Here is a 23,108-nt window from a genome sequence, read left to right on the forward strand (position 1 = left end):
TCCAGCGATTTGCATGACTGCACGTTTCCAGATATCGAGACGTCTAGGCCTATCATACGTGTTACTATGTGTCATTATTTCCCTGTTTTATATCCCTCGTGTACCATCTGAATCTCGTGTTATTTGAAATGTGGAGGCGACTTCCAAGAGAACCAAATAGTATCCGTTCCTTCAGGGATTCCCATGATAAATTATGTGCAAGCGGTTTCTGCCATCTCCAGAGCATCGCGTTGGTCAGATAAGCCACTGGGAACCCCCGCGAGCGACCCGTGGAACCATTGTTTACATTCCATAAATCTTAATCCGCGGCTTTTTTTTATATTTTTCATATTGTAGGTTTGTATATACACCTCATCTAAAGGAAATAAACTAGTTAGAGACTATCGAATTATCTGTGTGTATATCATAGGGCTGGACCGTTAAAAATTCCCTGTCACCAGGGCTAAAACTGCAGGATGACGTCGGAGGAATTTGATACACGACATCAGTCCAGATGCATTCGATAGGGTATATCCGCTATGGAAACATTCCTTAGCTGTTTTTCTGTATGTTGTACGTCATGGGCCTAATCTTGATTTAGTATATATATACTGTCTGAAGAATCGACCTTTTGTCTTGTACCTTTCTTCCATGTGTCACCTCTATGAATATCAACTCTCCAGCCACTGCCAAGTCTCTCAGTCCCTATATCGCCCATCTGAATCCACATCGACGTCACGCCACCCTCAGCCCCAGCCCCGCTATACATCTCTGATCAACTTCTTTTTTTCATCCATTTTCTCCCAGTGAACGGTAGTAGCTCACAACTATCGACTTTTATCTTTTCATTTGAGACTCAGTTTCGCCTCAACCATGGCGTACTACGAGGACCGCCGTTATCGCGAGCCCCGCGACCGCTACGCACGCCCCGCTAGTTATGCTGATCCGTATGATGACCCTCGTGGCCAGTATCGAAAACACGAGCGAGACTCATACACTCCCCGCGCCAGCACCGACTCGGTCGAGGAAGTCCAGCGAGAATACCCACCAGGCTCAGACTATGCCTACGAGCGATCTTATGCTGCTCGGCGGCCGAGGCGACCCGTTTACGAAAATGTGCGCCGTGCCTCTTCGGTCAGCGGTTACGATGCATACAATGATGCATCTTACCGACGCTCCGATCCCCGCCGATCAAGACAATACGAGGATAAACGTGAGTAATATACCGCTAATGTGGTTGAAATTGATTCTAATATACCTCAGGCTCCCGTCGCCCAAGACACGATTCTGTTTCTTCTGCAAGTCGCTCACCACCCCGCCACAGACGTCGCAAGTCATTCAGCGAGCAAGCCCTGGGGGCCTTGGGCCTCGGGGGTGCCGCTGCGTCGGCCAGTCGCGGGGAACGTGGTCGTGGCCGTTCCCCGTCTCATCATCGCCATAGATCATACTCAAGGTCACCGTCGGATTCGCGCAGTCGCAGCCGCCATCGCGGCAGCCGCCGTGATGGAGGCAGCAAGCGTGATAAGAGCGAGCAGCGTATTATACAGGCTGCTCGTGCTGCCTTGACAGCCGGCGCAGTTGAGGCTTTCAAACAGCGCAAAGAGCCCGGCGATTGGGCTGGTGCAAAAGGAAAACGCGTGCTCACTGCTGCTGTGACTGCTGGTGGAACCGATGGCCTTGTCGATAAAGATCCTAACAAGCACGGAAAACGTCATGTTATCGAGTCCACGCTTGCAGGTCTGGCTGCCAGTCACTTCGTGGGTGGCGGTTCCCGCTCACGATCTCGTGGCCGAGACGGGGGTCACTCTTCAGGTCACTCTTCAGGTGGTGGTCTCAAAAACCTCGCTGCCACTGGCGCTATTGCTGCTGCAGGAAAGGAAATCTTTGATCGATACTCCAAATCACGATCTCGGCCTCGCGGCCGCAGCGATTCCCGTGGTAGTGACGACGAGCGTGGCTCCCACAAGCGCAGCAAGAGCGTTTCGGAGTACCTCAGCAAGGGCATTGCTGCTCTGGGACTTGGAGAACAAGAAGACAGTCATCGCAACAGCAGAGACGGTCGTAAGGATCGTCATCGGGAGCATCGTCGGGAGCATCGGGACGACCGAGAACGGCGTCATCACCGGGGCCATCGACAAGACGACTACACGGATTCAGATACGGAAAGCGATTATTACAACCGGGACTCGAGACGGGGCAAAGACCCGAGAGATGTAGGTCGACGCCGTTCATTGGGCGGCAGAATTCCACCCCCATATACACCCAGCGCAGCGCGCGGGGAACCACGTGCCGGTTCTAAAGACCGCCACGGGTCGAGCTCCGAGAGTGATTCTGACCTAGGTGACAGTTCTGATGAAAGGAAGCAACGCAAGAAGCTGAAACGGGATATGCTTATGACGGGAGGTCTGGCTAGCGTAGCTACCATCCACGCTGCGCACAGCCTCTACGGTAGCATGGAGAAGAGGAAAGAGCGGATGCAGCAGTTAAAAGAGGGGGAAATCACGCCTGAGGAGGCTCGCAAACGACGCTTGAAAGCTAACACCAAGGACACTGTGAGTATCGGTCTTGCTGCGCTCGGGATCAAGGGCGCCTATGGTGAATGGAAGGAAGTTATGGAGAAACGAAAGGAAACCACGCATTTCCAGGAGGAATGTGCTCAGCGGGCTATTAAGCGTGAGCGCCGTCGTGCTCGTAGCCAGGGTGCGCCTTCTCGTCGTCATCGCTGGCCTGATGAGATTGAATATGCGCCTTCGATCAACGAGTCTCGGGATGACTATGCTCCTGTTTATCGTGATGGAAATCCTTATGGGGTGCATGAGGTTGCGCAGATCGGTTACTAGTGATGCTTTTTCGAGATATGACTTTGTCTTCTTTTCATGACTTATGAGACCATGTTGTTTATTTGATTTTGATCTTTTCTTTCTGTGTTCGGCTCCTTGATGAATCTCTTATGGGTACCAGCGGTCTTCCGATTTTCCTATTTTTCCTGTTTTTCAACGTTTTATGGATATGAGGACACGATGGATATGATGGGTGTTAGTTTAACTCCACATGGGTGGTTTTCGTTGTTTTATTTCAAGACTTAACGTGTCCTACATGTATACACGAACAAAGGAGATGTGTCTGAATGGTTTGAATTCAGTAGTAAATCAGTCCGTACATGCACGTAGATTGATATCTATTATATTTCTTTATTAGGAACATAAGTCACGCGGTATAAGGCTTCAGCGCTAGTTTGACTACAGTTCCTGTCTTAGGCGAACTGGATGTCTATAATATAAGCCGGGTGCTGCCTTCCTAAACCCCACGTCAACTTCCTTTTCCTTTTCCCTTCTCTTCATATTCTTCTCCCTTTATTCTCACTTGCTTTTACTTTCTTCCTAGATATAATCCATATACCACTTGAAAAGTAGCTTTAAAAGCCCTCTGTCAAGTGTCGCATGTTCTATATTTATATATAACATGATTTACAGTTAGGCTATCTTGGTTGGAGCTCTTTTACTCATCTTAGACCTTGACGAGCCTGAAATCCAAGCGCGGGATATTACCCAAGCCCCATCCTCTCGTCACTCAAAATTCACAACACAACTACCTCTTCTGCGACCCAGAATCGAAGTACACGGGGTATTTGAGTAGATGGAGCAACTTGGTTAAGGATCAGAGAACTCTATCTCCCAGGAAGCATTGCTATTAGGAGACGAGACAGGCCTGCAAGGTCGTTTAAATGAACCCATTCAGCGAGCAGTCACTGCATTCCAAGCGCAGAATCGTCGACTCCACATGGCTGCTTCAAGGCCAGTGTACCTGCAACAACATGGTACACAAAGGTTCCAGATCTGCTGATCATAGAAGATATATCAGGGAGTGAAGTTAATGCGAAAGCTGAAGCCCCATGGTTCGAGGGCCACGTACATATTCTGAGCGAAGGAGTACAGCATTTCGAGACCGACCAAGAGAAGAACAATATACTTGGTATGATATACACTCTACCGATAATCCGCTCGTGTACTAATGGTTATACTATCTTATAGGCCAGGTGATCCGCTATATGCGAGATTCGATGCGATCATTTTCCTGAGAAAGGTTGAGACTCGGGACTCAGCAAAACCAGGATGCTTTATGGTCAGCTATCGAAGATGGTAAAATAAACAAGGCATTCCTACGGAACCTCATCCTATACATTTGGGGCTCAATCCACGATAAATGGAAGGAGAGCGAGAGGGCACTAATTATCGAGCGTCTTCACTCTTCACCATCTATTTCCCTTGATTGCAAGAAGAGCACGAAGCCTCGCCTATCTTCCCCGTCTGATTCACCCAGAGGCAAGAAGAGTAGACTCTTCAGTACCCTCCTATGGTCACACACGACGATCTGTATGAATCACAAGGAGACTATTACCACGCGGCAGGGGTTTTTCTATTTAGCGCCTCTCGGAGAATATGAGCCCGTGCTTACTACGAGGAGTACAGTCAAAGCCATCTACGCATTAAAATGCCCTCGCCATACCATTTGAACGCGCACGAATCGTTCATTTGAATCCACCTTCAGTAAAGCCTCCTCCAGCAAGTCGCACTCGCATATACCCGCTAACACTCGTATTTGTTCTACAGATGACAGAAGTTGTAGTCCCGATTTTAGCAAAAGTAAAGCTTCTGTCAGGACAAAAGAACAATCACCAATTACAAAGTTACCCAAATGAAAAGACGACATTGAATCTAGTGTCTCGGCGGAGGTTCAATCGCAATCCGGTCAACCCAAGGATTGTCTTTTGTACACAGATAGAGGCATGTGATAATTCTATGGCTTTTTGGGACCATTAGATCTAACTGCTCGGGTAGAAATTGTGCCGTCTTCTTCGCCATCCCCTTACTTTTCGTTCCTCATCATCACCAATCAGCTTTGGCTTGAAGTATATTCACTAAAAGCCATATTCGTTATGTCTTCGTCATATCACCCTCATCATATCACCTTCGTCATGTCACCTTGATTATATCCATTGATCATATCATCTTCATCATCATCGACCTTCCACTCCATTTGAACACGGTTTCTTTTGCCGCTTCAAAATGGCGACGTAACAGCCAAAGGTCAACCGTTAGCAAACTACATATGAGAATGCGTTGACCAAAACACAACTTGGTCAAGTATAACATATACACCTCACCCTATCAAAATGGTTCGCCGGCGAATTGGCCTGACTACATACGCAATAGCAATGCTATCCCACTGCTGGAATCTTCGTGTAACATTTTCATAGTTACTCCTAGGGGCTCAAATCTTACCTAGTTTCAATGATTCTTCCAGATCGCAAGGTCATACTTGTACCACAATGCTATGTAAAATGCAGATCTGCATCACACAAAATAGCGATATAGATGTTGATAACACCGAAAAAAACACTTAAAAGACAAAGTTACAGCTATTCAGCGCTTTTATACGAATCCCCAATTTAACCCCAAGGAATCAATGCACGAATGAATGCCAATAATTGATCTAGCGATTATCACCAATTGACCCTCTATTTCCCATCTCTACCCATTGGCACGGTTGGAGGCGGAACCGCATATGAAAGGCAACAAGAAGCTCTTGGTATTACGAGATGCATTGGTCCTGGTATGAAATACCGTTTAGCGGATCTGGTTGCCGCCTTTTCTCTCGCCCTTAAAATTAGTACTGCAGCGGGCCGGAGCAAACAACACAAAGCCATGAGGGACTAGCACGTGAAAAGCAGGGAAACGATGGTATAATTTGAGATAGCTCCAATGCAATGAAAGTTTTTAGTAGTGTTTGAGGTATTTCCATTAGTTTCTCCCAAGTTGCTTAGCGGACCCTGAAGGTCCACGATGGTCAACGGGTGGTGTATCTGTGATGACTACGCAGGGACCCCGCCATCAGTCAGCCCACTACGGAGTCCGAGTTGAGAAGTACCGGTACCTAACCATACGGGTTAAAACTGTATGGTAAGGTTGTACCCGGTACTTGCCACGTTCTGGGACCTTGGCGCTCCTCACTAAGCGGAGAGTTTTCCTTCCCCTCTATTATTCTCCTTTTCCCTCTTTCTCTTCTTCTCTCATTCATACACCCTTTGGTCAGTCAATTCTCTACATCACTTTCTATCTGATCTTTATCACTAATAACCAACAGTTTTTGAATACATACTACATAATGGCTGCCCCCGCACAGAAGTTCAAGGTCGCTGACCTCGTATGTCTCTCTCACCTATTTTTCTCCTTCAACCATTGACCATTCCTTAGTCCCTGGCCGCCTTCGGTCGCCGCGAGATCGAGCTCTCCGAGGTTGAGATGCCCGGTCTCATGGCCATCCGTGAGAAGTACGGAGCTGACCAGCCCCTCGCTGGTGCCCGCATCGCCGGTTGTCTCCACATGAGTATGTTGATCTATCGCAAAAAGCAAAGCTTGTGCTGACCGCTTCTCCAGCCATCCAGACTGCTGTCCTCATCGAGACCCTCACCCACCTCGGTGCTGAGGTCACCTGGACCTCTTGCAACATCTTCTCCACCCAGGATCACGCCGCCGCTGCCATTGCCGCCGCCGGTGTCCCTGTGTAAGTTTTCTGAGATCTCACACCCCTTTGTGGACTTCATCTGACCGTTCTTTTCTACAGCTTCGCCTGGAAGGGTGAGACCGAGGAGGAGTACCAGTGGTGCTTGGACCAGCAGCTCCAGGCCTTCAAGGATGGCAAGAAGCTCAACCTCATCCTCGATGACGGTGGTGACCTCACCTCCCTCATCCACACCAAGTACCCCGAGATGCTCGAGGACTGCTTCGGTGTCTCCGAGGAGACCACCACCGGTGTCCACCACCTGTACAAGATGCTCAAGGAGAACAAGCTCAAGGTTCCCGCCATCAACGTCAACGACTGTGTCACCAAGTCCAAGTTCGACAACCTTTACGGCTGCCGTGAGTCCCTCATCGATGGTATCAAGCGTGCCACCGATGTCATGATCGCTGGTAAGATCGCTGTCGTTGCCGGTTACGGTGATGTCGGTAAGGGTTGTGCCCAGGCTCTCCACTCCATGGGTGCTCGTGTCATTGTCACTGAGGTCGACCCCATCAACGCCCTCCAGGCTGCCGTCCAGGGTTACGAGGTTAGCACCATGGAGGATGCTGCCCCTACCGGTCAGATCTTCGTCACCACCACTGGCTGCCGTGACATCCTTGTTGGCCGTCACTTCGAGGCCATGCGCAACGACGCCATTGTCTGCAGTAAGTTATTTTGATTCAAAACATGTTGGTTTGAACATTAGTACTAACGATCTTCCAGACATTGGTCACTTCGATATCGAGATTGACGTCGCCTGGTTGAAGGCCAACGCTCAGTCCGTCCAGAACATCAAGCCCCAGGTTGACCGCTACCAGCTCAACGGCAAGAACATCATCCTCCTCGCTGAGGGTCGTCTTGTCAACCTTGGCTGTGCTACCGGCCACTCCTCCTTCGTCATGTCCTGCTCTTTCTCCAACCAGGTCCTTGCTCAGATCGCTCTCTTCAAGGCTGAGGATGCTGCTTTCGGCAAGAAGTACATTGAGTTCGGTGCCGGTGGCCGCAAGCCCATCGGTGTCTACGTTCTGCCCAAGCAGCTCGACGAGCAGGTCGCTCGCTGCCACTTGGCTCACGTCAACGCCAAGCTCACTGAGCTGACCCCCGTCCAGGCTGAGTACCTCAGCCTCGATGTCAACGGCCCCTTCAAGCCCGAGATCTACCGTTACTAATTTCTTTACATTTTTCAACTGCGATCGATGATTTTTTTGGGAAATAGACTTTCAACATGATTCGACGATGTTATGATTGGCATTTCGAGTTCTCCATCAACTTAGAACTCAAAAGTGGTTGTCCTTCAACGGCATAAAAAGTGGCCTGCACCGGGGATGGTGTGTTTCTAATGTTTTGTTTTGGCGTGGGATGACCTGGGATGGTCTTGCATTCAACACTGCTTTGCGGATGGGATTTTATCTTTGATACCTTATTCTGGTGTGTGGGCCTCCATGGGCCGATTGTGACGGTGTAGTACTTCAACAATAGAAGCTATGCGTCAACATTTTCATTCCTGTAGTTGCTCGTAGATATAACTGGCTTGTGGTCATATTTCTGGCTATGTAGTAAGATCTATTCTCTACGGATCAATTTGACCAGTTCATCTGCTACCGCCACTGCAAAGCCGGGATCATTGATGTCACACGAATCTCGCACGACTGGTATCCCACTCCCCTCCAATTCCTTCTCCAATGTAGAAAACAATACCTCATCTGCCTCTGCATCTTGGAATGGCTGACCAGGAACATCCAACATGCTCACTCCACCAACAGGCAAAATCACCTTGGTCCGCTTCACTCTGTCCCTCGCCCGCAACAAGTTCGCAGCTATAAACCTTCCAATCTCCCCACACTCCTTCTTAGTAGTCCGCATAAGCGTAACAGTCGCATTATGCTCATGCAACAACCTCCCCTCCCGAAAAGCATCAGGAACACTCCCCACCCCTCCAAAATTAACCATATCACAAGCCCCAACACTAACAACCCTTGGAATATCCCTCTCCGTAGCCGCAGTCAACCGTTCAGCCCCAGCACTCAGAACCCCACCAACAACCTCATCTGCAATCTCCGTAGTCGTCAAATCAAGCACCGCATCAATCTGTCCCTCCCTAACAAGTCTCTCCAAAGCCCTCCCCCCAGACCCCGTAGCATGAAAAACATAAACCTCACAACCAGCCAGCACCTCCTCAAGACGTTCCCGCGCACGCGTAACACCAGGAGTCGTAACTCCAAACATGGATATACCAATCCTGATACCGGAAGAAGCCTCTACTTCCTGCTTCTCCTTGTTTTGCTGCCGTTTCAAAAACGAACTCGCCATCCCTGCAATCCCACCAGCTGCATTGTCAAGAACACCCTCGAGCACACGGTTCCGGCCCGCAATATCGACAACGCTGTACATCATGCTGATATCAGTTTCACCGATATACGGACCCACGTCCCCGGAGGCCATGGTTGACACGAGGAGTTTGGGGAATCCGACTGGTAGCGCGTCGCGCATCACTGCTGCTGCGAGTGAGGTACCGCATGACCCGCCTATTCCGATGATGCCGTGGATTTGGCGGGATTCGTGGAGAGACACTACTTTCTTCGTGGCGTAGGGTGTGAGGGTGGTTATGTACTCGGCTCGGGGGAGGGTTGTTAGATCTGGGATTGGGGCTGACGGGGTTGTCAGGGCGCTTTGAGGGATAGTGATTTGGTCGTGGGTGGTTGGGTTGCGGCTGATGTCCATCAGGAGAACTGTGGCGTTTGTGGATTCGATTTGTGATTTTGTGTAAAGAAGTTCTGGGAGTTTGGTGTCGCATGTTCCTAGGAGGAGGATTATGGGGGTGTTTGGAGGCATTTTTCTTTGAATTGGAATCGAATAAAGGAAACGAGGTAAGCAAACGAGGATGTTGAGGTTGGAAGTTGAAGTTCAAGTGGAGGTGGGGTGCAATTATAGCGGGGTTTTCCTGCTTCCAAGGGATGCGCTGCCTCTGAGGAAACCTTTGAAGTGTGTGAGGCTCCGAGCCATCAGATGGTGAACCAATTCATCCGGTGGTTTGCACGCTCTACATCAGGTCGACTTAACAGTAAAGAACCAACTGTGAGGTCTGCTCAGGCATGGACTAAGCAATTCTTCGGCGGATTCGCTGAATTCACCAACACAGAAGTCATTCCAGAGGATTCGAACAGAAGTTTACCAAGTCCATCCCCATTTTCTTCTAAGGTAATCAATGGAATTAGTCTTATCCCGAACGGGAAATAGTGGATCTGGAATACCTTGACGGTAGATAAAGTTGTAAATAAGAAGAAACACTTTACAAACGACGACTTTCAGAAAGTCGTCTCCTCGATATGGTAAATTGATCACGAGAAGTTCATTCCAGGGCTAGTCAAAGTTGACATACTGTTTGCTCTTCAGCTATAGTTGGCGTGGTACACGGGTTGAGTTCGTCGGCGAAAACGGTAAAGCCTAGCGATTTGGTTGTGGCAAGTAGAGAGATAGCGATATGTTCAGATCATTACCGTTAATAAAGACAACTCCGTGGCTCTAGGCTAGCTTTTACACTCAATGCGGATCGTACTTTTATAGTTAAAAGGGGCAGACAAGTAGCTGCGAGAAAAGCTTCTTATTCGGTATATTGATAACCTCTGCGATGTTACGTTTATCGATAACAATTGAATGATAAGAGATATAAGTACCGATGTTTCTGAGTATCAAAGGTTGATACCTTCTATACGTAAAGAAGTCGACGGGATAAAGAGCGTTCGAAGCCAACGAAGGCCTATTTTATCCGAAGTCCAACCGTTTAGACTAACTTGAAAACGCTAGTCGTTAGTTAGGGAGACCTTCGAACTATAATTCATTTAAGACTTTACCTTTGAAAATCATATACAAAGGAAGCGCGTACCCCGAAGCATTTGTACACTCCATTGCGGTTACCTACTCTCGATTTCCGGGTTATAAAAGTGATCTCTGCCCGTAGTATTGACTTCTCATAATAACGTCGCCGTTGCGGTTAATCCTATAGAAAACCCGGTCTGATCGAAGTTATAATCGTCGTCGGGGTCGATTCCGAACCAAAGGATTGTCCTTTAAACAAGATCAAACCACTCCCTAACCACTCTTGGGTCTTCGAATTTCGCACGCTCGTAATTATATCGGCTTGAGAACCGCGATAAAAGAAGAGGATACCGGTTTGTAAAATTATAAACCCAGTTACTAAAAGAACCGGGGTAGTTCCGCGCTTTTCGACAAGATTCGCCATTTCCCGTACGGTAGAGGGCCGGGGAGCTGCTCCGCGAGAATCCACAGAGAGAATCTATTCTTGAAGAGATTACTCTTCAGTTTCTGTCAATTTCTGCAAATTTGCGCGCGCAGTACTTTGTTGAGTACGGCCAGAGAGGCGGTCGCGTAAAGTTGTACGCGGGATTGAAAGTACGCGCAGCAGTAATGGGGCTTATATCTCCGTCTTGAAAAGCCTGGATAGCTAATAAAAGTCTACCCTCTTGCTCTATTGGTTTTTTAGAGCATTAAGAGCGAATTGGTGGCATGGGTAATTAAAGAAATGTTTGAATCAACCCGTTTTGGGGTAGCAACTTTACCGATTACGTTAATAGACCCGGAGCGGGATGGACTCGCCTTTGCCAAATGAAAACCCATCCACGACCCATGTCCACTGATTATGGCGCGAGGAAGGCCCAAAGTTTCTGTGTCGCCATGCAGGTTCTGCAACATGCAATTTAAAAGAGTGGAGCATCTACAGCGACATGAACGCATCCGTGAGTTTTTTCTTGTCTCTTTGTCCTAACTTGTTCCTTACATGGTCCAGATACGCAGGAGAAGCCATTCTCTTGTGAATGTGGACAGAAATTCTCCAGACGGTCGGTCTTAGAAGCGAGGTACTCCAATGGCGTTATCTTACGATGAACAGGGATCTTCTCATGCGCCACCGTAGGCTTAACCATCATGAGTCGCCTACTGAGATAACGGCCGTGAATACCAGCCAAGATGAAACCATCGCAGAGCAAATGTTGGTCATCTAGAAGTCAGGCGAAGGTCGCGCTAGTAGTCGCGCTAATCAAGAAAACTTCAGTATACCAGCCGAAAACGTCGACCCAAATGCATCACCCTTGTCTTCACTTGTCCCAGACAATAGACCTGCGGAGCACTGTTCGGCCCTCTCAAGAAACCCTATGTCCGATATAACTTTCGATCATGCACAATTTCCCCAGTCTATGCCTCTTGATCCAACAACCAGCCTTGGTCCCGACTCTACGTATGAGTTTGAGTTCCTCTGGAACAACAGCAGTGACATGACTGATTTTTTACCCACAACGTTCTTTGACACAGATTACTCGTTGTCTGAAATCTGGCAAACTGATAATATCAGACTCAATGGCTCTGGCTCTGGCTCTGGCTCCGGCTCTACGGTGCCCGTTCCTCAATTTGAACAAGGCGGAAGAGACCAATCCCCCAGCAACGAGGCTAACTCCGTGCCCTTCGTGCCACTTTCATCTCGGCTGCCACCTTTAGAGCCGGACTCTTTGTCATCACGCAATGAGAGACTACCTCACAATGAGTTAGAGTCTACTGCAGGCCTTGACTCGTCTCTGGACACTCAGACTGGCTTGCCGTGGAACATTTGCTTGCCTAAATATGATCGAATATCAGCTGCTATTCGATCGTATGATCAAGTGTTGTCCAAGGGATTTTTCATCCCATCTAGACATACTGTTTCCCGATATATTGAGGGATACTTTAAAGGATTCCACGAACATTTTCCGTTCCTACATCCTTCAACTCTAAAAGTCGAGACGTTAGCACCGGAGCTAATTCTTGCAATGATGGCAATGGGCGCATTTTGTCGGTTAGAGAAAGGGAAGGGATATGAGCTTTATTTGGCATCAAGGGCCATCATTATGCATCAGCTTGAACAGTGTACTCGGGTATCACTCGCGGGCATTGCAAAAGGTTCATCAAATGGCGCGAGCAGTAGAATTTCTGGATATACCCCCAACAATATTGACGACCGAGAGAGCCATGCCTCCACCTTGTCCCACTCGCCGGTCTCTATTCCTCCACCTCAACTACAATTATTACAATCGCTCATCATTTTGATTGCAATGGCGACATGGGCAGACATTCCTGCAGCCCAAGATGCTCTAGCAATGGGAAGCCAGTTAGCGATGCTTACCCGAGCAGCTGGCTTGCATGTGCGAGATGAAATCGTTGAAAAATGTGCTTGGTTAGAATGGACACGTCGGGAAGAACATCGACGAACTTTGTTCGTGGCGTATATTGTTCTTAACCTGACTAGTATCGCATTCGATGTATCTCCTTTGATCATGAATCATGAAATTCGACTGTCGCTACCTCATTGTAATGTGGAATGGGTGAACACATCTGCAGCTGAATGGCAGCACACGAGGGAAATGTATGGCCACACCGAGTGCCAGTTTCACTCGACTCTCGCGGAGATGATTGCCGGACGTAATGTTCATCATAAGGAGCCCCTTTCTGCCCTTGGAAATTATGCTCTGATAAACGCCTTGATTCAAAACATATATTTTGAACGACAGACCGCGGCCAGCCATACGATCCGTCTCGATACCGTGAAAAAATTCGAATCTGCTCTCCAGATATGGCAAAGATCTTGGGAGGCGACACAAGAAACTTCACTCGATCCTTCCTCTCCAAATGGGCCTCTCGGATTTAACTCAGCAGCCTTGCTCAGACTCGCGTATCTCCGTCTTAACGCTAACCTTGGTCCCTGCCGCAACCTATTATCACAGGATCCGAAATCCATCGCTCTGCTTTTCACGGACGATTCAACTCCACTGTTCACACGCTCCTTGCACGTTGACCGGGCTATTCTTCAATGTATTCACGCCCTAAGTATTCCAATTCGGATTGGCATTGCATTTGTCGCTTGCACACAATCCGTAAATGGGAGTATTCAACACCCCCTCTGTACACTGGAATGTGCACTTTTACTCAGTCGGTGGCTAAACATGGTCTCGGATGCGGTACAGGCGTGGGGTTTGGATTCTCTGCGGGAAGATGAGAGAAAGTTGCTCGGAATGATTGCTAGTCTCATCAGAGAAACAGATATGGCGGATACGCTGGAAGGAAAGGAGACCGATAGTTATTGTATTCGTCGGATGGCAGCAACGGTAGTGAGGCTATGGGCTGAGACATTCAAAGGTGTCCACATATTCGAAATTGTTCGTGTTATTGGCGAGACACTATCAATCGTGGCAGAGCTCCTTGAGAAAAGACTTGAATAAACCAATAAATGGACCTACGTGAGATTTTTCGTATCCTGCACTATTCAAAATATTTGTAGATCTGCGCATGTGTATTCCAAGGTAACATGTGTATTTTTCCCAAGCTAGGAGTCATATCGCTGGATTCCAACCTTTGAACCCGATTCGTTATGTGTGACCCAGTATCCATTAAACATGATGTATCACTCGTTTTGAATTGAAATCAAGCCCAATAATGATGACAGATAACATTGCTAGCTGCCTTCTTAACAACCTGATCGGTGAACCCGCCAGATTTCAATACTTGCAAAGAGGAGTGCTTGGTTTATCTTTCCACAATTGCATCATTTACATGGTTGCTAAGAGGCGAGGTTTTAATGGTAGCTACAATCGCCATTTATGAGGCCATGTTTGTTACGGTCAAGGTGTAGTGGATAGATATCATTCTGCATGTAAGCGATGCTAGCTTCAGCCGCCACTCGCAAAGACACAGATGTTGACCAGCAATGGCTACCTCTATTGGTACTTGTGGAAAACCTTCGCAATAGCCTGCCATCTACCGTCCACCTTAATAAAAGTGAGGAAGTCGGTGTAGTCGGCACCCGAGGCATCTCCTCCTTCCATATCGATGCGTACCACGGCGGTAGTTTGAGTGATGGCGAGAACGTCGTTGCGGGTCTTAATGGCAGGAGCGCTACCACTGTCGCGGATGAATGTGTAAAGGTTATCGATGGGACCGGCAAGCATGTCGGGCTTGGGAGGGCTGATGAAGCCGTACATGACGGCGCTCTTGTGGAATGCCCGAGCAACAATATCGGGGCTACCAGCGCGCAGACCCTCCGTGTACTTGTTAGCAGCCTCAATCACGGCATAGTACTCGGCGGTGGGAACGGGCTTAAGGTTGGCAGTCATTTTCTAGATTTATGTGTTAGAAAACTATTGCTAGTCGAGGAGAGAAGTAACGAACGGATGATTTGACGGAAACGGATTCGAAGTAGTGTTAAGGGACGTAGTTGGATAATGCAATGTGAATTGAGAATGGGTAGCCCATTAAATATGTTGGGATTTGTTTAAATAGTGGTTGGCCAGAGAGCCAGAATACCTGATTATCTTCTCCAAATGTCGACTATCCGCTCGTTGGAGATCAGTTCCTGATCACGATTACCTCGTACCTTATGTCCACTTAGTATAGTAAGTAAAAATACAGCTAAATTAATAATTCTGTTCACCGAATTTATAATCAGCAGAGGAATGGATTCATATGAAACGGGCATGTTCAAGAACTGGGTCTGCCATATTCACTCCAACGAAACTATCTCCACATCTTCAAGTACGCGAAAATTATCACATCCGCTATCGCATTTTAAGTTATGACGACATTGTTTAGGATTATTTCCTATCGAAATTCAAGTATGGCTTTCCCCACCACTGTTTTCAAATAGTCAATGGATTAAGTGGTGGATATGCGAATGCGAGCGTTAGCACTCCCGTGACGCCAAAGTATGCTTGAGTATTCTGATAACGAGCTTTCTTTTCTACCTCGGTGTTTCGTGTCTAGTGCTTTTTGAAAATCCCGGGCTCATGGTAAAGCTGGAAGGCAATGGCGATCGTATGTGCAGCTGTCCCAGTTGTAGATTGACAGACCATCCTGTTTACTAAGTCCAGAATATTCTTTGGCAAGGTATGATCGGCGTGGTAGGTAGCATTGAAACTTATAGGGGGGTTTGATAATCAGGAAAACTAATCGAGGAATTTTTTTTTTGATACGATGGGTGCTATGCAGCTTTCTAGCGGCAATGACTAGACGAGGCGCATGTAACCCGAAGGGCAGGACTGCGGTCAAAGGCATCAGCGCATTACAATGTAACGACCAGACGTCCGGTGAACGAATAGGCAGCTGCTCTGTCAGGAATGTCCTCAGCCTTCTCTAGTGGCAGGATGGTAAAATGACTAATAACCCCATTAGCAGAAACAGCTTTGATCATCGCTTTGACTTCATCAACGGGGCAATGCAGCGATCCCTTGATGACAATTTCTCGGAACACGAGATTACACGCATCAAACTTGAAGCCAGATTCTGGTAACCCGAGAATAACACAGACTCCCCTAGGCTGAAGGCGATATAATGCCCAGTCACTGAGTTAAGGGCCTACAAGAACCTGACTTACGTCGAGTTGAGTGGATACCACTCCACTCTCGCATTGGAGTCAGAATCCTCCATGGAGGGCTTTACAACACCCTTTCCTTGATTCCACCTTTACTTCTAGCGGGGCAAACACATGGGATTTTATATTCCAACAAAGCTGACCTGAGCCTGCCTGGACGGTAACCTCGCCTAGACCGGGCCATTTTACAACATGCCCATGCCCTGGAGGTGCAGCTGTACGGGTGAGCATTCCGTAGTCGGCACGTAGAAATTCAAGTGTTTTTAGCACGCCCAGTCCACTGCCGAGAGTTTTGTCGATGTATCTTAGGCTACTGGAGAAAGAATGGAGAAGATGCGAAATCTATCACATGGGGTCGGAAATGTGGAGCAAGAATTCTCACACATCATGAGGTAGTAGACGTCGAACTTTGCTTTGAATGTGTTGTCTCAAATAAATTACGCATTAGTATCATGCCTCTACTGCTTTTGGGAATTCAGTCTCTTACTAGTGCATAGTTCTCTGCACACAATTTAACGTCGCCCAAGAAGAGAAGGAGACATGTCCCCCATTCGGCTTGGCATTATAGGCTTATCCTAGAAGGAAGGGTTAAATTAACCTAAATACCTTCTAAATATATACTTACTAACTTCTTAATAAAGAATCTTAAAAATAACGGATGCATTTTTGAACTCGCGGATGCCACTTCTATATATATGAAAGGACGAGTGGCAATAATGCCACCGATTTGAATAATTCTCTCCCGTAGTATCGACATTTAGATTACATGCTTATGCGCACAATCTAGAGTTTAGCATATCTCGCAGCCTTGAATTGACGGATTCTATATTGCATCAGCCGCACGCACAAGAAAACATTCAATCTCCAAAACATACTTATCCTCATCCGCCAGCTCAAACAACACATCCTGTGCTCCTTCCCACAGCGTCAGATTCCCAAGCGCGAACAGGTTCTCAGATCCCTCCGTGATAGTCAAGAAGTGATTGGCAGCAAGCGCTCCCATCTTGCTTGCAAAAGCAACACCTCCATAGCAGAAGAGGAATTCTGTCTCCGAGATACCTCCGGGGTACAGCAGAATCTGACCAGGCGCGGGATGCGCAGTGTGGTTCTCAAACGGAAGGTTGAAGTCGGTCTCGCCCAACGGAATCCACATACCCTCGCCACTCCATCGCACATGAATGAGCTTTTGGCGGTATGGAAGGAGAGAACGGAACAATTTGACTGTTTTGGGAGCGGCAGACTCGAGCTTCGCGAGGAATTGATACGGACCAGCCGTAACCAGAATGGTAGAATCTGTCATTTTGAAGTTGAAGGGGGTTGTGAACAGAGAAGGTCGGTTGCCCTCTTGTTTTTCAAGGTGGAGATAACTGATGTTTCCCGCGGTCTATAAGCTAGCGCTCTTCTTGGCGGTTTGCTCTCTCCAATCAGCCTGTGGCTTCTCCGATATCGTCCACTCGGATATCGTCCTGCTCCACTTGATATGGTCTTCTCTATACATGTGGGGCCATATCGCTATATCGTACGGAGTTCGGAGTTCGGAGTTCGAGTTCGGATATCACATATTCTAATCTGTGTGGAAGTCTATAGAAGGAAATTTGTCAATTGAGGGAGAAAAAGGTACATTGCCTAAATAGCTATAACAATGAGTAAATGAAGCAGCTAAACGTGAACTTAGTATCAAGGAAGTCTCAAAGAAAAAGGGATTCGGGATGATTAAGGAGACCGACATTGCTTCGTGTGTTAATACCCTACTCTAGCAATGTCATATTCTCTATCTAGTCTTTTGTGGGGGAACAGGATTCCGTGGAGTTGAAAGGCCTTCTCCATCAAAGTATTTGACCAACATCTGTGCCGCAGAGGCGCGCATGTCCGGATCGAGTCTCGCCATCTCCGAGATATTTGTCATTCTTGGTGCCACGGCCGATAGGACCTTTTGGACAGTCTTACACTGATGTAAATTCTGGCAAAACTTATTGAGATCAGCTGTCCATGCGATTGTTACAAAAAGAGACCAGACATCCATCTTGTGTGACTGGACTCCATTTTGAAGCTAGGGGGTCGTGAACAGTGTCCAACATAAGTCCTAGCACTAATAGTATGGTCGCATAGACCAAAATCACCCAGCTGGTACCGTATATATGGGGCATTTTAGTAGCGCTATACCCCAGTAACATTAAGAGATGTTCGTTTCAAAGACAGTTTCTATGACATTATATTTAAATTATATCAATAATAAAAGGCATCGAAGGGTAGACGGTTTTACTGGATATGTCAGAGCAAATCTAACGGGTCGTGCCCCTACAGGATGCAGGCTGTATTGCAATGGAGTCGGTGGTAAGCACCCCGGTTTATAGGCGGCATACATTGTTCTGTTGTCCCTCGTAAAATGTGGGAAGAAATACAGCGTATTTTACCACTACACCACATACAAAAACTAAGGTAATATATGGGGCCTAGAGGCGCCATATCTGACATTTAACAATAAATGAGACGAACCGAGCGGGTATGCGAGGTTAAAGGATCAGGATACTAACACGGAAAGAGAGGGCCAAGCAGAGGAAATCAAGTAGGCTCGTTAACAAACCAAAAAGTGTGAGAAGTTTAATAATTCATTCTAGTTGCAAAGAAATGTCATGTACAAATCTCAATAGTTTAGTTTGGAGCATCGGAGCTGAAACCTATTCCGAGCTACAGGGTAGATTCACGGCGTTCTGCAGGGAGCACCAACGGCGCAGACATGCATCCAACAGCCAACGTAAAAGGATCCTAAACAGACATTGGTAAGGGGCCAAGTCTGTCGAGCGTGCCAGTCGAGAGGCGGGCTCGGATGAACTGCCTTCCGAGGTCTGCGGTAGCTTTTATGTCAAATGTCAGATATGGCGCCTCTAGCCCCCATATAATTACGTTTTGTATGTGGACTAGTGGTAAAATACGCTGTAATTTCTCCTACATTTATCTTTAAACAAAATGTCAGCTTGATACTTTTTCTTGACTTTCTCCAACAGTTTCTCTTTATACCGTTTCAGTACCAGCTCTTTTTATTGTTGCATTAAATCGCGCAACGCCCTAGATCTCCCTGCTTCTATCGTGAACTGTCCTCTTCATCTATTCAACACACACCAATAGCAGACCAAATGTCATCAGAAGCCCAGCTCCCAACCGTATCGCCAACCATGCGCGCCTGGGTACGCCGAGGGCGCGGTCCTGCCAGTAGCGTGCTCAAGCTGGTCACCGATTATCCAACGCCCGATGTGCCCACAGGCTCGTCGCCCGACGTCCTAATTCGCGTGTCAAACGTGGCACTACAGTTCAGTTCAGAGGTTATGATGAAGATACTACCCAAACTACCTTTCACCAGCCCGTGGATCCCGGAACTTGAGCTTTCCGGCGTGGTAGTAGCAGCTGGCGGGGGTGCATCGGCAGAGCTGCGCGATCTGGGCGCACACGTCATTGCTTTTCAGAGCATTCCTGCCATAGCCATGGGCCACGGTGTGCTGGCAGAATATGTGCGACTGCCTGGCTCCCAGGTCGCGCGTATCGATGATGGTGTTGATATGGCGTCGGCAGCGGGCATTATCGGAGCCGGTAGCACCGCGCTTAAGATGATTCGCACAGCTGGTGTGCGCGAAGGTCACACGGTGCTCGTGAATGGGGCCAGTGGGTCGGTCGGCTCGGTGCTGGTGCAGCTGTGCAAGCTGCGTGGTGCAAAGGTGGTCGGTGTGGCTAGCGGAGGAAACCAGCCCATGGTTCGTGATCTGGGTGTAGATGAGGTACGCAAAATTGCTAATGTTGCTTAAGAAAATGACTAACATACAACTTTGAGATAGTTCATCGACTACCGCGAACATGAACCGCTGCCGGCCTACCTTGCGCAGCAGTATGGCGACAAGCCGTTTGATTTTTTGCTTGACTGCGTCGGCACGCAAGCGCTTTTTGTCAACTCTCCAGCTTATCTTAAACCCGACGGAGCTGTTGTGAATATTGGCATGCTCGAGGGGACATATGTGACAACGTGGAACATACTGCTCAATAGCTGGCTGCCCACATGCTTGGGAGGCGTGCCGCGTCGCTATATAATGTTCAGCACGCCACCATCGTATGACGACGCAGTCTACCTAGCACGTTTGATTGAGGAGGGCCGCTTGCGTATTCCTGTCGACTCTGTCTTCCAGATGAAGGATGCCATAAACGCCTACAAGCGCATCGCCACAAAGCGTGCGCGTGGTAAGGTCGTGGTCAAGGTGCATGACGATTAGGTTACGGGCACGTCGAGCGCGTATAAGGGGGCTCATGTTTACACCCCTATAATATGACTTAGGGCTGCTTTCTTATTATTATCCGCGAAACTGAAGTTGACAGAGCACATTACAAACATATCAGCGCCTACATTTGGATACGATTAATTGGTTGATAAATAATTCACTGCAATATGAGATTGGATACTATATCGAAAAAGACAGAAATAACCAACACGTATACTAAGCTAAACTGAAAGACCTGACCATTTACCACCCCGCCGGTATAAGTGATCCATAAAGCGTCCTCAAACTCGCTTGAGAACAGAACCGACAATAGGATACTCAACACTGACAAGTCTTCCATCCACCAAGTTGAAGATAAACTCATCAGAGGGTCCAGCAAAGTCAAGGTTCATCCACACAAACGAGTTATCAAACAAGCCACCCTTTCCACCTTCCACAGCCGCACGAGGCTTCATAGGTGGCTGTGGCGCCACCATACGGTGCGCCACACGAAGCTCACCCTTGGTCTTGTACAGGGAAGACAAAGACCTCGAGAACGAGTTGAGACCAGTCGGGTAGAGACGCTGATTCGCACTATCGCGGGAATTCTCGCCCTTAATCCAGAACGATTTCAGACCAAGCCCGGGACGGCCCCGGTCAACAGATAGTGTGATGTTTGTATCAGGCGATTTCTCGTCGACGAAGGTGCCAGCCAAGTTTTGCTTGGCGTTTTCTGCGGCTGCATGCTCGGCGGCGGGGATGAATGTTTCGCCAACCAAGTCGCGGAGGGGCCAGCGGGCGGGCGTCGCAGTGAAACCGGCGACGAGGATGGAGTAGCCGATCCCGTGGTCTGGAGACAGAGCAAAGATGGATGTATAGTCTATGTTACCGCCGGCTTTAGTGTATAGATCGGAGATCCGGGTACGGTTTGAGCCTGGGGTAACGGGGATCTCGAGACGAGAGATTTCCCATGGAGCACCGACAAGCTCGACTAAACTTCCAGTTCCACTGTTGGGTTTCATCCATTGCGATGTTGTGGCTGGGGAGAGGATCTCGGAGTTCAAGATGGCAAGACCTGCGGTGCGGAGATCTGCCGAGTTAGAGTAGTAACTGCCAGTTCTGTTGACAAGTCAGCCTGTAGCTCTAAATTTGATCATGAAACAGCGAAATAGAAACCTACGACGCAAGAACTTCCACATCATTGGCCCATGATGTGTTCTTGTCGATACTGCGGCGATCGATAACATTAAGATCAGAGCCAGTCGGTACAGTTGTCGACATACTATCCAAACCCAAAGGATCAAATAGAACCTCTTGGACAGCTTCCCTGTAGGTCTTTCCTGAGAGGCGCGCAAGTACCTGGCCCAGGATAGCAAATCCGCCGTCAGAATAAACGGCATTTCGGAATGGAGAGATGACGGGCTTTTTCTTGTCGCGGAAGAAGTTTAAAAGATCTGCAAATACATCTATTAGTGACTTCCTAGCTGATAGAAATTATTTTAGTCACCTTCGGGCGCATATTCCAATGGCTTCTCGGGGTCCGCATGGCTTTTGATGAAGTCTAGCGGAGAAATCAGCACCGGCAATCTAATATTTGATAAAGGCACGAACCAGCAGCACCCCCAGAGCCAGCTTGCTGAGATGCAAGCGCCCCAACAGTGATATCCTCCCAGCGTATTTCTTCCAATGGATCGTTGGCCGAATTACCCCCCAGTTCAGGAAGGTATTTCGTCACAGGGTGGCTGAATACCTCTATACCAGCCTTGGCGATGATTGCGTAGACAGTGAAGAGTTTCGTCACACTTCCAATGCGCGAGATGGTCTTGTCATTGAGCTCTCCGGATGTCAAAGAATGCTTTGAGTTCTGTCCGACATGCGAATAACTGTAGATTGATTTATTGGTCGCAGCTGAAAATACGTCAATGTGGATGGCCAAGTCTGTGCTATTGAGATCGCCAGTTGAGAAGAGGTTATCGATGAGGCCAGGGAACTTCGATTTCGCGTTTTTGATCGCGGTTGAACTGGAGGGATCAAAGTTGGAGAGGAAGGATGGACCGATGAAAGGGACTTCATCTGTGGCGATGATGCGCGCTGTTGAGCTAGCGGCAAGTCCCAATATGGATGTCAGTAATACTTTGTCAAGAAGCATTGTGGGGGTTTCGGTTGGATTCAGGTAAATACAATGAGGCTTGCTTCTCAGAAGATTGAATTGATTCTGTCGGAAGTCCAGCAATTGCTCTGCATCTTATATAGTTATATTCATTCTAGCTGTAGTGCACATTGATGAAGCAGTTTGGACAAATCGAAGGGGTATGAACGTAGGCCAAGGCAGCGCGTTGTCCATATACAGTTGGTTCAGGCGCCGTCCCGCCATTTTCTTACCATCGAAAAGCCAATGGTGTACTATATTAAGAAAGGCTGAACCAGCTTGGCCCAGATCTGCCACAGTTAGCAAGAATATGGCAAGTTGGTGCGCCCTTGGCGTTCGTGATGGTGAACTTAAAATCTTGAGAGGCTTAGAAGCTGTAGCCACGAGGCAAATAGCGGTGACATCACCTATGCATCTATACTTGTCGATTGTCAATTTTGGTGCTCATCAACAAACCAGGAGATGTCATATAAAACATCATGTTGGGCGCATTGGGTACTCGGGGATGCGCCAAGTTACGGCCCCCCATATATGACGTTTTTGTATAGTTTGGAGATTTCCTGGGGAGGTTGATATTAGATATTAAGTATATACTGTTACTTTATACATTTCTATAGGCGTCGAGAAAATACAAAAGAAATTGATGCCTATGGATTTTCAACAAAACCACTCTCTTTGTTACATTTTTCTCTAGACATATCTCTCCTTTTCCATAGTGATACTCCATAATTTTTTCTCAGCAATGGAGTGTGTTGTGTTTCTTGGCAATGAC

At 47.8% G+C, this 23,108-nt stretch overlaps 9 protein-coding genes across 9 annotated transcripts; 4 read left to right on the top strand and 5 right to left on the bottom strand.

Annotated features, from left to right (window-relative positions):
- Window positions 1–852: 852 nt before the first annotated feature.
- N7447_004145 (uncharacterized protein) lies at window positions 853–2,819 on the top strand (the record flags this gene model as incomplete). Its single annotated transcript, XM_057228420.1, has 2 exons — window positions 853–1,192; window positions 1,243–2,819. The coding sequence occupies 2 exons, from the start codon at window positions 853–855 to the stop codon at window positions 2,817–2,819; spliced, it is 1,917 nt and encodes a 638-aa protein (XP_057087761.1).
- A 3,325-nt stretch (window positions 2,820–6,144) lies between these two features.
- Window positions 6,145–7,709, top strand: N7447_004146 (adenosylhomocysteinase; the record flags this gene model as incomplete). The annotated part of the gene is made up of 5 exons (XM_057228421.1): window positions 6,145–6,183; window positions 6,234–6,366; window positions 6,417–6,543; window positions 6,604–7,205; window positions 7,264–7,709. The coding sequence occupies 5 exons, from the start codon at window positions 6,145–6,147 to the stop codon at window positions 7,707–7,709; spliced, it is 1,347 nt and encodes a 448-aa protein (XP_057087762.1).
- Window positions 7,710–8,103: 394 nt separating this feature from the next.
- N7447_004147 (Tm-1-like ATP-binding domain-containing protein) lies at window positions 8,104–9,372 on the bottom strand (the record flags this gene model as incomplete). The annotated part of the gene is made up of 1 exon (XM_057228422.1): window positions 8,104–9,372. The coding sequence occupies one exon, from the start codon at window positions 9,370–9,372 to the stop codon at window positions 8,104–8,106; it is 1,269 nt and encodes a 422-aa protein (XP_057087763.1).
- Window positions 9,373–11,708: 2,336 nt separating this feature from the next.
- On the top strand, window positions 11,709–13,802 carry N7447_004148 (uncharacterized protein; the record flags this gene model as incomplete). The annotated part of the gene is made up of 1 exon (XM_057228423.1): window positions 11,709–13,802. One exon carries the CDS (start codon window positions 11,709–11,711, stop codon window positions 13,800–13,802), a length of 2,094 nt encoding a protein of 697 aa, XP_057087764.1.
- Window positions 13,803–14,297: 495 nt separating this feature from the next.
- N7447_004149 (uncharacterized protein) lies at window positions 14,298–14,693 on the bottom strand (the record flags this gene model as incomplete). The annotated part of the gene is made up of 1 exon (XM_057228424.1): window positions 14,298–14,693. The coding sequence occupies one exon, from the start codon at window positions 14,691–14,693 to the stop codon at window positions 14,298–14,300; it is 396 nt and encodes a 131-aa protein (XP_057087765.1).
- A 944-nt stretch (window positions 14,694–15,637) lies between these two features.
- N7447_004150 (Polyketide synthase enoylreductase) lies at window positions 15,638–16,002 on the bottom strand (the record flags this gene model as incomplete). Its single annotated transcript, XM_057228425.1, has 2 exons — window positions 15,638–15,887; window positions 15,950–16,002. 2 exons carry the CDS (start codon window positions 16,000–16,002, stop codon window positions 15,638–15,640), a joined length of 303 nt encoding a protein of 100 aa, XP_057087766.1.
- A 727-nt stretch (window positions 16,003–16,729) lies between these two features.
- On the bottom strand, window positions 16,730–17,246 carry N7447_004151 (uncharacterized protein; the record flags this gene model as incomplete). The annotated part of the gene is made up of 2 exons (XM_057228426.1): window positions 16,730–16,769; window positions 16,822–17,246. The coding sequence occupies 2 exons, from the start codon at window positions 17,244–17,246 to the stop codon at window positions 16,730–16,732; spliced, it is 465 nt and encodes a 154-aa protein (XP_057087767.1).
- Window positions 17,247–19,080: 1,834 nt separating this feature from the next.
- On the top strand, window positions 19,081–20,202 carry N7447_004152 (NAD(P)-dependent alcohol dehydrogenase; the record flags this gene model as incomplete). Its single annotated transcript, XM_057228427.1, has 2 exons — window positions 19,081–19,716; window positions 19,774–20,202. 2 exons carry the CDS (start codon window positions 19,081–19,083, stop codon window positions 20,200–20,202), a joined length of 1,065 nt encoding a protein of 354 aa, XP_057087768.1.
- A 287-nt stretch (window positions 20,203–20,489) lies between these two features.
- N7447_004153 (serine hydrolase domain-containing protein) lies at window positions 20,490–22,336 on the bottom strand (the record flags this gene model as incomplete). The annotated part of the gene is made up of 4 exons (XM_057228428.1): window positions 20,490–21,306; window positions 21,368–21,641; window positions 21,695–21,748; window positions 21,799–22,336. 4 exons carry the CDS (start codon window positions 22,334–22,336, stop codon window positions 20,490–20,492), a joined length of 1,683 nt encoding a protein of 560 aa, XP_057087769.1.
- Between the last annotated feature and the right edge of the window lie 772 nt (window positions 22,337–23,108).

This window comes from Penicillium robsamsonii (assembly GCF_028829455.1).
Source record: "Penicillium robsamsonii strain IBT 29466 chromosome Unknown utg000002l_segment0_segment0, whole genome shotgun sequence".
Lineage (NCBI taxonomy): Eukaryota > Fungi > Ascomycota > Eurotiomycetes > Eurotiales > Aspergillaceae > Penicillium > Penicillium robsamsonii.